This window comes from Triticum urartu, chromosome 1A (genome assembly GCF_056163025.1).
Source record: "Triticum urartu cultivar PI428250 chromosome 1A, HENAU_Tu73, whole genome shotgun sequence".
Lineage (NCBI taxonomy): Eukaryota > Viridiplantae > Streptophyta > Magnoliopsida > Poales > Poaceae > Triticum > Triticum urartu.
This window is the reverse complement of record NC_141873.1, coordinates 368,952,921-368,969,707: the sequence shown is the minus strand read 5'-3', so window position 1 is coordinate 368,969,707 and position 16,787 is coordinate 368,952,921. Positions and strand designations below refer to the sequence as shown.

General features: G+C 42.8%; 1 protein-coding gene and 1 pseudogene across 1 annotated transcript; both read right to left on the bottom strand.

Moving 5' to 3' along the window:
- Positions 1–344: 344 nt before the first annotated feature.
- LOC125532868 (uncharacterized) lies at positions 345–4,675 on the bottom strand (annotated as a pseudogene).
- A 9,979-nt stretch (positions 4,676–14,654) lies between these two features.
- Positions 14,655–15,420, bottom strand: LOC147991274 (uncharacterized). Its single transcript, XM_087538601.1, has 4 exons — positions 15,275–15,420; positions 15,117–15,163; positions 14,854–15,044; positions 14,655–14,756 (listed from the first exon to the last, which is right to left on the bottom strand). Exons 1-4 carry the CDS (start codon positions 15,418–15,420, stop codon positions 14,655–14,657), a joined length of 486 nt encoding a protein of 161 aa, XP_087394727.1.
- Between the last annotated feature and the right edge of the window lie 1,367 nt (positions 15,421–16,787).

Genomic DNA, 16,787 nt, shown 5'->3' with positions numbered 1-16,787 from the left:
GCACCAAAAAATAAACAATCCCCACCAATTTCTTGCTATTTAATCGATCCATGTGCGGCCTTGTTTTTGAATGTTCAACAATCCATTCTTCCTTCTCGACCCTTGTGCAAACCCACCCTTCTGCGTAGCTATTCAACCTATTTACCTGTAAAATTAATATTCATACATAAAAACAAAGCGAAAGATTGCGGACATCACTATTTTTTGCTCACGTCCTGTTTAAGCTGAATTATTACCTTTTAATTTTTCTATTCGTACTGTTCTCCGGTACCAAAAAGTCTCCACTCAGACCTTTCCTTTTTGAAAATTCACTGCGCAGATTCCGTGCCTTGTCCCGGGCTTCCCTACACGCATTCTGTGTGCCTGGCTTGTGTGATGTTTGATTCTGGCGTAGAAGCAAGACTTTGGTAAATGATCCCTGCTGTCAGTGGGGTCGTTGGAATTGCTAGCGTCTGATGTCTTCCTCCTGGGCTTGGAGTGCATTGTCCTGAGCCGTTTGATGTCGTCGATGGTGTTGTCGGTGTTGTCGGCCATTTCATTGACCTTGCCCTCTTCTCCTGCTGCGATTTCCTATTTTCTTCTTCAATCCTCATCCTCTCCTGCACTTCTGGGTTATCCGAACAGTTTGTTTTCCTGTGACCCTTTTCTCGACAACGGCCGCACTTGGTTGCGGCTTTGTAGCCTTTTCCTTTCTTCTCAGAACCAGCTTTGATTCGATCTCCTTTTTTCGTACCCTTTGAGCCACTCGTGGGAGGGTTCTTGAGAGTTTCGACAAGAATGCCTGTGTCTGGTTCCTCGGCAAGTGCCGCCATGACTTTTATTTTCATATCTACCGTACACTCACGCAGCACACGGTATGCCTTCTCTTTTCTGCATGCATTTGAACAGATATCCGACAACTCAGCGTAAGCGAGGCCGAATCTCATAGTTTCATCGTCTTGTATGGTCATGCTATCAGCTTGACTAGTAGACAGAACTTTCACACTCTCTGATAGATTCCTGGTCCATCTGGGGATGACAAAGGATTTTGGAAGTTGATCGATCATGCCTGTTTGGTCCATCACCTTAAGCACATGGCAGCACTGAATGCCATCCCTACTCATTTTCTTGCAGCTGCAACTGTATATTTCTTTTTGCTCATCCACGTCTACCCTGAACTCAGACCTGTCAAATTCCTCGCCGGGATAAGGTCTCCACACTTTATCTCTAGGATCAATAATCTTTTTTAAAAAATACTGCCTCCCCTTTGCCAGATCAGAGCACTTGAAGTAGGTCCGGTTCCGTAGCTCCAGCTAGAATTTCCTGAAAATTTCATTCGTGTATACTTGACTTGCTTGTCTTTTAATCAGAAAACCCGTCTCTAGTGATGGTGCCTTCTCTTCTGTTCGGTATCTTTTCTTGTCAAGCGTGGCGAGGCAATTTTGCTGAATCGTGTGATACGCAACAACAAACCTTTTTATAGTGTCCTTGTGGTCGACGTAATTCTTCCACATCGAATTCGTACTCTCACTGCGAGTGGTTGTTGACGAGAAAGGATAGAAACAGTCCTTGAAGTAGGCCGGCACCCAAAAATTTCGGAGTTCCCATAGCGTGTTCAGATGTTTGTTGCCTTCCGCCTTGTGCAGAGAAATTGCTGCTTTCCAGGCACGCTCAAACTCGTCTTGATCTAGTGAGTTTTTGACGATTCGAAATATATCATCACACATCCTTGGGTGCTGCGCAAACACTGCTGCATTATTTTCCTTCAGGTTCTTCCTAATATGCCGCCAGCAGAACCTGTGCCTCGTCCTCGGAAGAGCTTCCTTTATTGCGGTCTTCATCGCCTGGTCCTGGTCTGTAATTATGTATTTCGGCTCTTTACCTCCCATTGCCTCGACAAACATGCTTAGGAGCCACTTGAATGACCCTATTTTCTCATCCTTCAAAAGGCCTACTCCAAATAGGACGGTCGACCTGTGGTTGTCGACACCTATAATTGGTGCAAATGGCAAGCCATATATATTCGTAGAGAATGTGGTGTCAAAAGACACGAACTCTCCATATAGATCATAATTCATCTTACACAAGGAGTCTGTCCAGAACAAGCTGCGCACTACATTGTTCTCTGTCTCTTCCACATGGTGGAATCCCGGCCTCCGCCTCTGCATATCAGCAAACAGTTTCATGGTGTCTGCAATATCAGTGCCGCGCACTCCAGCCCTGTCCCGGCATGCAATGTTAATAACGTCAATCGTGTCGAACATAATTTCTTGCCTCGATTTCCCCATGGCAGCAAAAATCTGCATAACCTTCCTTGGTTCTAACCTCGCCTTCTACAGCACTTGTATAAAGAATTTCTCCTGAGGTGTCATCTTCTTATAGCATCTCATGAACTTCAGCATCCAATCAGATGGGTGAAGCTCGTGGTTGTGCTCTAGACGCACATTCTTCAGATACCATTTCCTCCTATCTGTATCCCTCTTGGCTGTTATTTGGACTGGGCAGCTTGTCCGGATCAAGCAGCTGCTCCTTCTCTCCTTAACATGTCTCTCGGTTGTTTTATTCTTCCCTTCCTTGGTGCACTAAAAAACCTGCTTGTCAAGTTGCTGATCATATGTCGATCTTCTGCTTGTTGATCGCTTGGCAGCAAACCCAACCTTTCTAGCATATCTGCAGAAAAAGAAAAAGCACTCATCCAATTATCCGAATACCATACCACCTTCTGGTTCGACCGCTTTGGTGACCTCCTGAACCGTTGGGTATATGAAATCGTTAAACATGTCATCCATTTCTTTCTCTGAAATGGTCGGCGGCGCCGTGATGATTCTGTCTACCGTGTCTTCGTTCGTCTGATCGCATTCACTTCTGACGACATCAGTCTCATCACCAGCCACAGGTCCACTTACAATGGAGTTGCTGCTGCTCTGTTGTTTGTCACGCCCAGCAGAATCGTTTCTGCATGCCACGGCCAAATCCATAAATGAGTCTGCCTCTGCAATGTTGGATTGTGCAATGCCGCTCCCTGTTTCTCTGGCACTCGAGCAACCAAGGGACTGTGCTGCTTCTACCATGCAATCCGTGCTGGCGCTGTACGCTACTTGCTGTTGTGAACGTTGTGTTTCCTTCTAAATGGATGGAGAACTATGACATTTATTCCCCTCATCTGTTATCCCCTCCGCCAAATCCTGAAGATATGGCAAGAAACAGAATTAGATATCCAGAGCAGCATATGCATTTTTTTAATTTCTAAACAAAAGATTTAAATGACTCATCAGGGCTCATCTGGTATACCAAAACCAGACCCGTGCCTCTTCACCGAGTATAAGCTGTACACCAGAGGCACTGTTCACATCACGAATGTGACCATGCTACACACACATCTACACAAAGAGGCACAGATGTGCTTCTGTTTACACCATACAACCGAAGACGCACAACAACAACCTATATAAAATAACAACTGCACATACAGCCGTACAAGACAGACAGCCGTCCTCCTATTTTCCACATTACCCTGTTCTCCCATAAAACTGTTTGTGTGTTGAATTTAAAAAGCATAGTTCCAACGTCACCTTTGTTTTCCCATGCATCTCTTGTCCAGCCAATCTTGGCGACAACCTCCGTGCATTAGTGATTTCGCTGACGATTTTGAATGCCATCGGAGATCCTTTGGAAGGACCCCTCATGTTGAACGCCACAGGTGATCCTTTCAAAGGACCTTGCCTTATGTTTTCATCAATTCATGGACTACCGTGATACTTGCTTCCTTCCTCGTACACCTGCGTGTGGAAGATACTGCAATTTAAATATACCAGATGAAAACAAAGAAAAAATTGCTCACAAAAAAATATGCATTTGCTTTAAATGTTGTTGCATGTTCGTATATGATGTCACCTGTATTGCTTTCTGATTCTGCTGTTTGGTAGAGCTTATTGCTCCTATGTTTGATTTTGTCGTTAGGCTCTTCTTGCTTGTGCAAGCCGTACCGAATCCTTGAACACCAATGCTTTTGTTGCCAATGATCCTTCTGCTTGCATCAAAGGAAATTCTGTTACCCTGCACCTCTTCATTATCACCGCCTACAAACGCTGGGCCGTCACAACGCCCACTCTGCGCCTTTGTGGGCATCTGTGTCTTCAATCCAAAAAATAATTAGAGGTACGTGTGACTAAAACTTCCACATACGTTAAAACCAGCGTTTGAAATTTTTGTCGTTACCTGGACAATCTGCTTAGAGGAGTCTATGCTGCTTAGAATGCTCCTCTTGGCAGGTTTCTGTTGCACACCATGCTCCTGGTTGGGGTGTTTGCCAAGAACTTGTATCTCACTCTTGACTCCAATTATTCCAGCCCGCATGGCATGTGCGTGTTTGACAGCATCTGCATCCTTGATCTTCTTCTCATTTTGTAGTAATTTTTTTTCTTCCACCTTTCGATACTCAACTGCAAAGTAGATGCACATGATAAACAGATATTACAGCATTTATCCAGGATATATAAATCATTTTTGTTGTTGTTAATGATCTACTATTTGGTGTTCTTAGTGGTGACACCTTGACAGCAAACGTCCCAGGAATAAAAGACCAAACACTAATGTTCAACTACCTTACTATTACCTGCATCCCATAATCCTTGCCGATGTTGTTCAAAGACTGACCATCCCTGTTGTCCTGACCAGATGAGGCACTCCTAAACATCTGCCCCGAAAGAGAGACGTAAAAAATATAAAGGTTATAAACCTACAGTATCAGTGTTAAAACTTTTCGAAGTCGTTATCAACAGAGATATATTTTTAGTTCTATGTAATTAACAAATATAAATATATACATATATTAATTTTTCATTAAACTACAACCTCAACCAAAGTGAGATCCTCTCATGCTAATTTGCATGTGCAACACTTAACACAAAGATAACCATGAAACCTAACAAAAGTAACAACGTCATATTACAAGGACGAGAGGATACAAAACAAAAAACAAATTCAAATCAAAGCTACAGTGTAAAACTAAATAGTTTTATTCTATGAATCCCGACCACAACAAATTCATCAATGAGTTGAATCTCATGTATCAGGAATCGCCACGCAAAAGGTGCGTTGATAAATTTTTTACTAACCTTTGATTGCCGAATCTTATGCGCTGATTGTTCGGAAGTCACACCTTTCTAAATTGTGGAGGGATCTGCTTCCCTGCAGTTTGTCAGCGATCCCCTTCAATGATTTTGAATCTCGAAGAGAGAGAAAAGAGAAAGAGAGAGGGAGAGAGAGAAAGAAAGAGAGAGGCTACTTCGTTTTTTTGCGTGCAGGAGAAGAATAACCTGATAGGTGGGGTGAGTTTTGCGACGCATGAGAGATGGACATGTTTTTTGGGCGTGACGAGATGTGGTAGGTCGACTTCACTTGACCGTCCAAGACACTGAGAAGTGGGCTCTCAGTTACTAATTCCTCTAAGTCTCTCACTAACTTGTGGGTTCGGCCTTATATGAGTCCTACGAGGAGTACCTCCATCTGAGGTGTGAAAATGTGGTAGGTGGACTTCAAGCTCATACTGACATGTGGGCTCTCAAATAGTTCCTCCAAGTATTTGACTAACTTGTGGGGTCGTCCGCAGATGAGTTCCAGATCTCTCTCCATCTAGCATTGGTGGCGACAGGCGAGCTCTCCAAAGGAAAGCCAATCCTGATCCCTCCGCAGAGTTCGCTGTCACTGAAAAATTATCGGTCTCCTTCATCTCACTCACCGTGGATCTCCTGTTCAGGTAATCCATTGCATTCTCACCATGATTATGACACCGATTCAACATTTGAACAAAAAAATTACCGGTGCTAGCAATTCCGCGGGCTTCATACACACCGCATGTGCACAACACAGCAGGTGGGGCGCGATTTGAATATCGGTTCCGCATCCAATTATCTTCAGCTGGTCTGTGCTCAAACTGTTGCGCCATCTTAACAGCAGAGAGGTTATGGATTTAAAATTAGGACTCAACTAACCTCACTTTAACCATGCAAACTGCATGCTTGCGCCATGGTTTTGCTAACTTGAGTTATATCTCCAGCCATGCAAAACTTAAGCACTCGTCTTAGCTAACCAACTAGAGACAGGTCAAATTATTTGTATAGATCCGCAATCTATAGCAGAGATCCAAAGGATTTACGTCTGTTTTTGCAAAGCAGTTACTAACTCATAGTTAGAACCCGTCTTAGCTAACCAGCCTGTTGATGATAGTCTCACATGGACTGCTAACAACTGTCGTACATAGCTGACCTGATAACGATGACGTCTCATGACCTCTTATGTAGAGTTCGATGAGATGGATTCCACCCCATAGCTGTCGGAGACTCAGTCTTAGTCTGTCGATGGCACGGAGATTGTCACCCAAGATTTCATGGTTCATGACCAACTAGAGACAGAGAGACTAAGGATCGAGTTAAAACATGCAGCGCACAAAAAGCTTGTTGAGGAGTACAGGACAAAGAAGCAGCTTGCTGCCTCGAAGTGGGTGTTTTTTATCATGCATCTCGCGTGTGTCGTTGAAATTTCTTTGGAAATCAATGCCTCTCATTTCTAGCTGCATTTTTAATCATGGCTGAAATATTTATCTCTGTTTTGCCGACTCGGCGTTTATATGTAAGCTTCTGCCAGAAAAAGCATGTGGTTCAACAATAAATTTTCTATAGGTCATTTCTTATCTCTGTCCGCAGAGCTACTGCAATGGGTGAATACGAAGAAGAATTCAGCACAAAACTTAGCTTCCAGAAATTCATTTCTGTCAGTGAAAAGCTAATAGAACCACAAAAACAGCTAGTCAGAGATATTGGTTTTGGGTACCTACTAGATCTATGTTGTCGCGAGCTTCCAAGGTGTTTCGTTCGCTGGCTTGTCCGCTATTTTGATTGCCCTTCCAGGTGTTTCATACTGCCTAGTGGATACAGATTCCTTATCAACTCGTACACCGTGCACCGGATCTTAGGAATTCCACTGGGCGGGCACATTATCCCTAGAAAATGCTCAGAAGCTTTCAGATGTCAGGTTAAGTCTGAAACTCGGTGTGCTGGGCATGCTCCAAACATCGGAGAGTTAACTGATCTCATAACCCCAGAGCTGACAGGAGAAGTGTTTCAACGAGTTTTCGTGATGTTTGCAACAGCGGTATTTCTATGCCCAACGACATATGATTGCGTTAACCCCAACTATTTAGCCGCTCTAGAAGGACCAGCAAGTAACATATCATCATATGATTAGTCCAATGCTGTCATAGAGAAACTGGTGACATCACTCCAGACCTTCAAGGACAAAGGATTCGCAGGCGCCCTGTGTGGCTGCCTCCTGATACCAGTGGTTCGTTCACTAACTTGTACACTTCTTTATACCCACAAGCAGCTACAAGAACATGATTAAATTTTACCTCTTCCTCACTTGTAGATAACGTATTTTGAGTAACTGGATACGAAGATTATGGAGCTGCAACCTGACACTCTTGCAAGACTTGTCATGTGGGACACAGAGGCCATTAAGAATTATGCTAACATAGACATCTTGTCAACGGAGGACGGAATTTTTGGGAAACACACGGTGAGTCAACTTTTCATCATTTTCCTTTGGAGAACTTTTCGACTCAACATAATGACTTAGCTGCCATATATTAACTTGACTTGACTGTAATTTTTTCCTTCCACATGACAGCTGAAAGACATTAGGCGCACACCTTTCCAACCACCGCCTGGCTTTCAGGCGCCATTTTTCCAAATGAGTCCCAAACTAGAAGCATACATAGAAGAATTTGTGCCGCAAGAAAAACTTTGTTCCGTAAGTGATTTCCAGCTTCTGCACATGATTTTATGCTTCTGCACAAGTCCTATGGTGTTCATCCAGACAGTTTCATATACTACGTTAGCTGTGCTTTTGTGTTAAAACCAGAAGTGCTTCCTATAGGACGTTAGCTGTGCTTCTGTGTTAAAAACAGAAGTGCTTCCTATAGTACGTTAGCTATGCTTTTGTGTTAAATATAAAAGTGCTTCCTATAGTACCTTAGCTGTGCCTTTATGTTAAAACCAGAAGTGCTTCCTATAGGACGTTAGCCGTACTTTTGTGCTAAATATAGAAGTGCTTCCTTTAATACGTTAGCTGTGCTTTTGTGTTAAAAACAGAAGTGCTTCCTATAGTACGTTAGCTGTGCTTTTTGTGTTAAATATAAAAGTGCTTCCTATACTACGTTAACTGCGCATTTGTGTTAAAACCAGAAGTGCTTCCTATACGACGTTAGCTGCACTTTTGTATTAAATATAGAAGTGCTATACTACGTTAGTTGTGATTTTGTGTTAAATATAGAAGTGCTTCCTATAGGACGTTATGTGTGCCTTTGTGTTAAAACCACAAGTGCTTCTCGTAGGACGTTATCTGTGCTTTTGTGTTAAAACCAAAACTGCTTCCTATAATACGTTAGCCATGCTTTTGTGTTAAATATAAAAGTTCTTCCTATACTACGTTAACTGCGCATTTGTGTTAGATATACAAGTGCCTCCTATAGTACGTTAGCTGTGTTTTGGTGTTAAAACTAGAAGTGCTTCCTATAATACGTTAGTCATGCCTTTGCGTTAAAACTAACAGTGCTTCGTATAGTACGTTCGCTGTGCTTTTGTGTTAAAACAAGAAGTGCTTTCATATAATACGTTACCCGTGCTCTTGCGTTAAAACTAACAGTGGTTCCTATAGTACGTTAGCTGTAATTTTGTGTTAAAACTAGAAGTGCTTCCTATAAACGTTAGCTGTGCCTTTGCGTTAAATATAGAAGTGCTCCCTATAGTACGTTACATGTGCTTTTCTGTTAAAAATACAGGTACTTCCTATAGAACGTTAACTGTGCCATTGTATTAAATATAGAAGTGCTCCCTATAGTACGTCATCCGTGCTTTTTGTGTTAAAACTACAAGTGCTTCCTATAGTACGTTAACTGTGCCTTTCTGTTAAACAAATAAGTACTTCCTATAGTACGTCAGCTGTGCCTTTGTGTTAATTGTAACACGGCTTCCCTACGACGGGAGATCAACCATGCTTAGTAAGGTAGGTCGATTGCGCTCTTTCAAAGAATGTGTTCACCATTATTCATGGACTTTGTTACCCACGCTTTCTGCAGCACACCATGTGTCCTTCTGCGCACATTATTCCATACCCTTTCTGCAATTATTGACACACAACGTACAATAGTTCACAAGATATTTTTCATTTTCGGTATTAATAACTTCTTTTCATTCTCGGTGTTAATAATATCTGATGGTTTTTCTTTCAATTCTAGGCCAAGATGAAAATTGCCAAAGTTATCAATGAAATGTACACAGAACTTTTCTCGCGGTTTCAACCAGTTCTCGAGCAGAAATTGGAGAAGCTCCTTTCACTTGGTAGGGATCTTAGTGCAAAAGAAACCAAGACTAGAGACCAGGGCGTTTATTGTAACTTGCAACAGGACAACTCAAATGAAAAAGAAACTTTTTCATTGCTCCCTTCAATATATTCTACGCTTCCAAGTTCTAGCACGACAAGCAGTCAAAGTTCTTCCAGCAGTGCCTCAACCAGTGTCCTTCACGCCACATCATACTCCCTGGAAAATTTAAAGGGTTGCTGCGATACCCCTGACCCAGAATCCAAGAATCCGTACGAAAAAGAGCAGTCCCAAATTCGTCTATCTTCACACCTAAAATCATCAACCCAGATTAAGTTGCTACTGGAAGTGAACAGGATCGACCACAACAAAGAGGACATTGATGAACAAGCCAAGATTCATGTGGGAAAGTTCATAGCCATCTGCACAACTGCCTTGATGGCTTGCCGGTCCATGAGCCCTTCATGTCAACAACCGAGATGCTCGAGAGTGGGGCAATTATAATGACAGGTGAAAATTCATCTGAGTGTTCTGTACCGATTGAAACCCAAAAATCTGCTGGAGGATCCGCAGACCACAACTCTCTGACAAACCCACTGGAAAAGCTCTTGGAGGAAACAGCAAAACCTACTGTAATAGAAACATCAGACTCGCACTCTGTGGTTGACAAACAATTACTAACTGATCCAATCCCAGCAGATACACTTGGAGCACCTGTTTATCACGTTGGGAAAACGTCACCAACTACTGCACGGTCCAGCGGTTCTGACAGCGCTCACAACAACTCTTCAACCAACACAAAAAGCCTCACTGTATCCCAGCCTGCACAAAAATCAAACAATGTCACTGAACAACGTTCTTCTTCGCTACAGGAAGATAAGGTCCATCCTGTTTCAACTTTGAGTGACGAGAAGAACATTGCTAAAATAGAACGCACAAGAGCTACTTCCTCCCTTCCTCCTACAGTAGAAGTCCCCAGTGATTCTGCCAGCGGTTCTGGCTCAGTACTGGACACGGGAAAAGCCATTCCATCCACTAGTGATGCTCCACTGGTTGCTGCACCATCTATCAATGCAGAAGACAATAACATTGCAGAAGGACATGAACAGTGTACGAAGCAACCACCTATTGATCCCACAGACAGCGTCCCTATTACCACAAGCGCACATCCGCCAGAACTAGAACCACAAATGGCACCTCACAAGAGGTCCTTAAAGCAGTCAGAAGATCCAGGTAACAAGAGTACAGCGCCTCCTATGAAAAGAGTTAGGATACTGGAGCCTCCACATAATTCAACAGAAACTGCAAACAACCAGTCTCTACAAGCTGACAACCACAGAAGCCTCCTTAATTGTGGATTCATTGATGATGATCAAATATGGTCTGACCCATCTATCTATGAACAACTTGACAGAGTCACTGAACAAAAAAAGAAACAACCCTTTCATAACCAAGTAGCATCACAACAATGCCAACCTGATATTGTCTCACACTTGGCCAATAATTCAAGCTCGTCAGCTAGATCTTCCCTTTCTAACTATCCAGAGCCACCTATACCCAGCAGATCAGGATCAATGTCAGGCGGTAGCCACCCCACACAGGCCTTTGATACGTCATACTCTACAGGTTTAACTCAAACTGTCTTGTCCCAAAGTTTACTAGCAACTCCCTTGTCCCAACACTACAACCAACCAGCTCCTAGTATCAAAAACCACTTCTACCGACATCCTGGTGCTCAGAATAACGACGGTTCAAACAAAAGCCAGCGCTCACCATATGCGTGGAACAACCAAAGTCACAAGCAGTACCAGCAACAACCCACTGTCCGTGATGCCCACTACCCCCAACACAATGATGCTCAGAATAACAGCACTACACAGTGCCAACAACGCCAACCTCAAGAGCAGAACAATCAGCAACCACACAGAGGCAGGTCTAATGGGCAAACTTACAGTGCCTTGCAACAACAGTTCAACAGCATGCAGTATTCTGGCCATACTCTCCAGCATTTTCCAACATATATTCCTTCAAGATCAACCAGTAGTCCAACAGTCAGAACATTAGAACAGCGCATGTAGCACCAACCACAACGCCTAATGTTCCAAAGAAACAATAATTATAATGAGGGTCATCTGCAAATTAGTAATGGCCAATTGAACTCCGGTGGTCATGTCTTCCAGCCTCACCAACATCATTCTGAGCTAGAACAGACCCGATTCACTGACCAAGGGAATGACCATCAAGATCACTGCCAACTTTTGGAAATAAGAGATTCCACAAACGAGGAGAAAGAAGTGTATGAAACAATCGTCGACAATACGCTAGGTGTCAAGCAAAATGAAAGGTAATGAATTCATTGTTCCTGTTACAGTAAAGTTTTGGTCCCTTCGTTTAATAATGCTAATCATTTCATCTTATCTTTAAAAAGAAAATCTTACAATTTAAAATTCATTTGTTTTTTTACAGCAAGAGGATATTCTCCGTCGATCGACGTTGGGCCGATCATCGAACTTTAGGTTTGTCAATGAAGGTATACGGATATATCCACTCATTTGTGGTCGATGCTTACTCAGTGTTGCTGATGAAAGAACAATTCTATGCAACGCCAGCATTTGTGCACAAGCATATAATGTACATGGACACTTCTGTAAGTTCTTCCTTCTCATAAATAATAATAACAAACCACAATTACTACTACTACCACACTGAGTGACACAGCTACAATTTTCTGCAGGATAAATTTAAATTTCTAGGAGCAAGCATAGAACTACTCAAGGAACAGATCGTGGAAAAAACTATTGGGTACAGACTGCCCAACAAATGTAACATCGTGAGTTCACCCTACTCACTCTATCTGCCCAGTGTTCGTCTTTGAGTCTACAAGTTTTTCTTGTTACAATGATATTATTCCCTGTCAATTGTTTTAGGTCTTAATACCTGTGAGAAAGGAACCACATTTTATCTACCTCACCATCGTGAATCTTGCAATGCGTTGCTTCGAAATTCTATGTCCTTATATCAATTGCGATGGTATAAAGGAACACTCGGACATTGTCATCGAAAACTTCAAGAGAGCTTACCATTCTGCTTACAACAACTATCCTCACACCATGGCCTCCTTTCATGTAAAACCTGTGCAGAGTGTATGTAACTCAGACAGAGAGTAAGTTTCTTTTATCTGTAGCTCTACCTCATTTAAACCATGCATCTTTTTGTTCCACTACACATCCCATAACTACTGTTCACCTTCTAATCACAGACATTAATGCTCTCAATTTTCATGGATGACAGTGCTATTTACACCATGCATTTGATGCCGCTCATTAATATGAATAATAATTCATTTTTTATCAATAATGTAAGTTCACTCTCATTGAGAACACATCAACATACGTTCATCCAAGCCAGCTGAACATTAATTTTTGCAATAAATTTTATTAATTTGCACGGTTATTTGTTTGCAGATCCATGTGAAACCGATGAGAGAACAACTAACTTACAAAATGATAACATCCAACCACAACACGGGCCATGTAATTGAGGCACTGAGCATCGTCCTCGACAAGTACAATATCCGACGCGAAAGAAGGAGAGTTGGAAGAAGATGACTACTGCTTAAATTAGCCTTAATTTAGCTGGAGCCATCCGAACATTGTTTCAGCCAGCCATATCGACTCATATGTAATCACAACAATGTTTCACCTATTTTTGTGTCCGTCCAAGATATCTGCTATGGATACCATTAAACACAGCTGTTCGTTCAAATGGTCAAGTCTTAAATTCCTGAACAACAAACATTTACAAATAAGAATCGTATTTTTTCCAAAAGTTCTAAACATGATATTCAACACATCACATCCTTGCACTAGAACACCACTCACTTCAATAAGACATAATAAAAGAAACAATTGAAACACAGAGGAAAAACACTATCAATACGTAAGCATCTGACTAAGGAGCTAAATGACTCACCTCCAGTAATCCGGATCACAGAGGCACTGTCGTGCCTCTTATCCACGTAGAACGTGCCTCTCTAACCACGGATAACTAAGCTGACACACACAAGTGCGCCACCAGTTAACACAAGACCGTCCCCTCTCTACAGCTTAACACCGGTCCCTCCCCAAGCCAAATGAGTCATGGAAACACGACCGTGACTCAAGTTAATGAAATAAGAACCATCCTCTGTGATAGACGACTAAACTGGAAAAATACCAAAACAGAAGAACGACCGTGACTACAACTGTAAAAGGTCCGTGACCTCACAAGTTTCAACGACGAGTCTCTCTCAGCAAATAAGTGAAAGCAAACATTTCAAAAGAAAGGCACGACCATGCCTTTGAGTAACATCATAGATGTGCCTCTCCGAGCGAACGTGTAAGAGAAAGCATTTGCGAACAACAGACAGAACTCTGACTCAACATAACATAGCACATGCCTCCACTAACTAAACAGCCGTGACTTCACTAACGGAATAACTAGAAAATATTACAGAACATACAACCATGACAGTGACTCATACAAACATAACGCAGTGACTCTCTGAATTTAATACCGAAAGGAAAGATAACGCCTCTACCAAACATACGACAATGCATCCAATGCCTTCACGGCCATGCCTTTCAAAATCAAAGTACCACTACAGTAATAGAAAGACAGAAACGCAACCGTCGATAACACAATACTCCCACAGCAAGTATCACACTGGATTACCGTGCCTAAAACAGAGAACATATACTGAAACAGACAACATATATTGAAACAGACAGCAAAGTGAGAAAATCAGAAGAATCTTAAACACACTCAAGCTCTGCATAAAACCATTTCAAACACACAACCACAACCATATATTCAATATAAAAACAACCGTGCCAAACACGGTACAAACACAAAGGAAAAGTAAAGCCCCTACCTGACAGTGAAGAAGCTAGCAAACTAATAAGACCAAAGCGTGCCTTGCCTAAAACAAAAACAATGCCTCCCTGAACAAACGACTGTGCGCTACCTAGAATCACGAGAGTGCACATCTGAGTGCTCCTCTTAATACATCTCATCTTATACCAACTCATAGCAACAAATCATAGAGGAAAATATTCTTGAAGGCACCCAATCAAGGAAAACAAAAAGGAACGAAAATAAACTTAAATTTCCAAACTAGTCAATTCCATCCGGTTCAAAATAAAACAACCACAATTACAAATTCATCAGTCTATGTAATACTACCCCATACAATAACTACCAAATAACCAATTCATCACACAATCCATCATGCAAGCACTTCCACCTGGACTACTCCTCAGAAACGACCTCGCCATCTAAGATCAGGAAGACAGCGACGATGCAGGATGTCCCTCATCGACAGAAACCGGCGGTATAACTCATAGCTCACATACCCTTCCTAAAGGAAAATCAAATTAAAACATGAATATACAAAAAAAACAAGTACTGTTCTAGCAACAAAGGCGGAAACTAACGAAAATGAAATCTTCACTTACAGTAGCTCCATATTTCAGGTGATCAAATCTAAGTGGCTTCCAATCCCAGTAGTGATGAAGAAGTTCTGGAAAACATGACTCCAGCTTCGAATAAGATTCGTCAATGATGGCTCCTGCTAAGTCCTCCATGGAGTCCCTTTCTTTGCCGCCTTTGATCATAAACTTCTCTTGGATGTCGATATGGTACCCTTCTAGAATTCAGATGAAATCTTGAAAAATAGCATCTCTAATATTCCTGATGCCCACACTAGAGAAAGTTATACCTCTATTCTCAAGGAAATCCTTCAAGGCAGGGCACTTCGTCCTGGCCCTACAGAAATGATAGAGCAAAACATGATTCCGCATAGCCAGCTGCATGACAGCGACTTTTCTACGCCCGTAAAAATCCTTTCGCGTGAACTCCATGCCGAGACCAACAAACTTGTGCTTCTCCTCGCGCAACCAGTCCTCGTACAAGCGAATGATCTCCTCCACCTTACCAGGCTCGTTGGTGTACCACACATCGAGCTTCGTGTTACCATCGGCAACTATACAATGGTACTCGGTGGTGTTCAAAAAGTCGTCCATGGCAACGAGCAGCAAGGTGCCAATGGAGATTCCTAAGACCCTACGACAAGGTTGGGGAGTGGCGAGGAGGCTGGGAACTGACTAATGTTCTGTGGCTACAATACGACGTGAAAACCTCACAAACACGACCAGTATTTAACCTTGGCGAGGGACCTTTGAGTTACAATGTGCATTAACGTGTGAACTAGGAACAGCGAATAGACGGTTGTGCTTCCGAAGCTCATAAAACCATGCACTTCGTAAAGTTACGGCTGTGCACAAAAATTTGATGCCGTGGAGAAATTGAGGAGCCTCTAACTTTATTTTACGGTAACTGACACACCGAATAGTCACATCGAACAGCCGGCACATCGGTCATCAATTCCTCCTTAGAAATAACCCACAAACGGAAGAATCCAGTGAAGCAAACAAACAAACAGCCGTACGCCTTAGATCCGAAGGCCAAAACTCATTCGTGCCTCATCTAGATAGATTCACAACATCTGTCCCTTGATAGTCAAGGCTGGTTTCAGGTGAGGCCCGGGTATGCAGGCACAACACGCACATATGTGTCTATCAGGCACAGGTATGCAGGCGCATGACGCACATACGTGTCTATTCCATAGGCACGGGTATCACCACAAGCACGTAGAGATACAGGAAGCAACTCGCCGTAAACACGTGAATGCAGGCAACAAAGGCACGGAAATGAAACCTCTACATGCACGTGCTTCGGCTTGGCAAGGCACGAATACAGCCTTGCAATTAACATTCTCGAGCCACGACTAGTCACCCTCTGTGTACAGACATGGAATTGCAGCTTCTCCGACACACAAGCACAGTTTTCGAATTGGCATTATCGAGGCACAGATACAAATCCTCTGCATGCAAATCATCTGGATGCAAAAAAGAGAGGTGGCAAAGGCATCGGTAAGAACACTCTGTTCGAGAGGCACGGTTGCAAACTCTCAAGAGGGACAACCATGTGACACCGCAGACACATAGACACGTGAAGTGTATCACATGAGGATACATCAAATACAAGCAGCGAATCGACGGTAGAAGTGAAAGAGCCACAGTTTCAAAGTGACTAGAGGCAAGGACATGTAGAAGCACGGGCACGACGAGTCACAGCCACCGCATCCCCTCACGGACAAGCATCTGGCACCACAGGCACGTAGAGTCACAGCCAGCGTGTCTCCTGAGACAAGCAAATGCAGGTACAGGACGCACAGAACTGCAGCGTATACAGGCACGGAATTACGACTTTTGTCGCACAGGTACGGCTATGGAATTGGCGTTCTTGAGGCACGGGTACAAACCACCTGAACGCACAAAAGAGTGATGGCAGAGTCACGGTTGTGTAGTCTGAAGAGAAACTGCCGTGT

What these genes read in the sequence shown, in the direction of transcription:
- LOC147991274 (XM_087538601.1), bottom strand. Translation starts at nt 15,420, where the DNA reads ATGGACGACTTTTTGAACACCACCGAGTACCATTGTATAGTTGCCGAT. An exon ending in TTGCGCGAGGAGAAGCACAA is followed by an intron (nt 15,164 to 15,274) that starts GTTTGTTGGTCT and finishes TCATTTCTGTAG; the next exon opens with GGCCAGGACGAAGTGCCCTG. An exon ending in GGATTTCCTTGAGAATAGAG is followed by an intron (nt 15,045 to 15,116) that starts GTATAACTTTCT and finishes TCTGAATTCTAG; the next exon opens with AAGGGTACCATATCGACATC.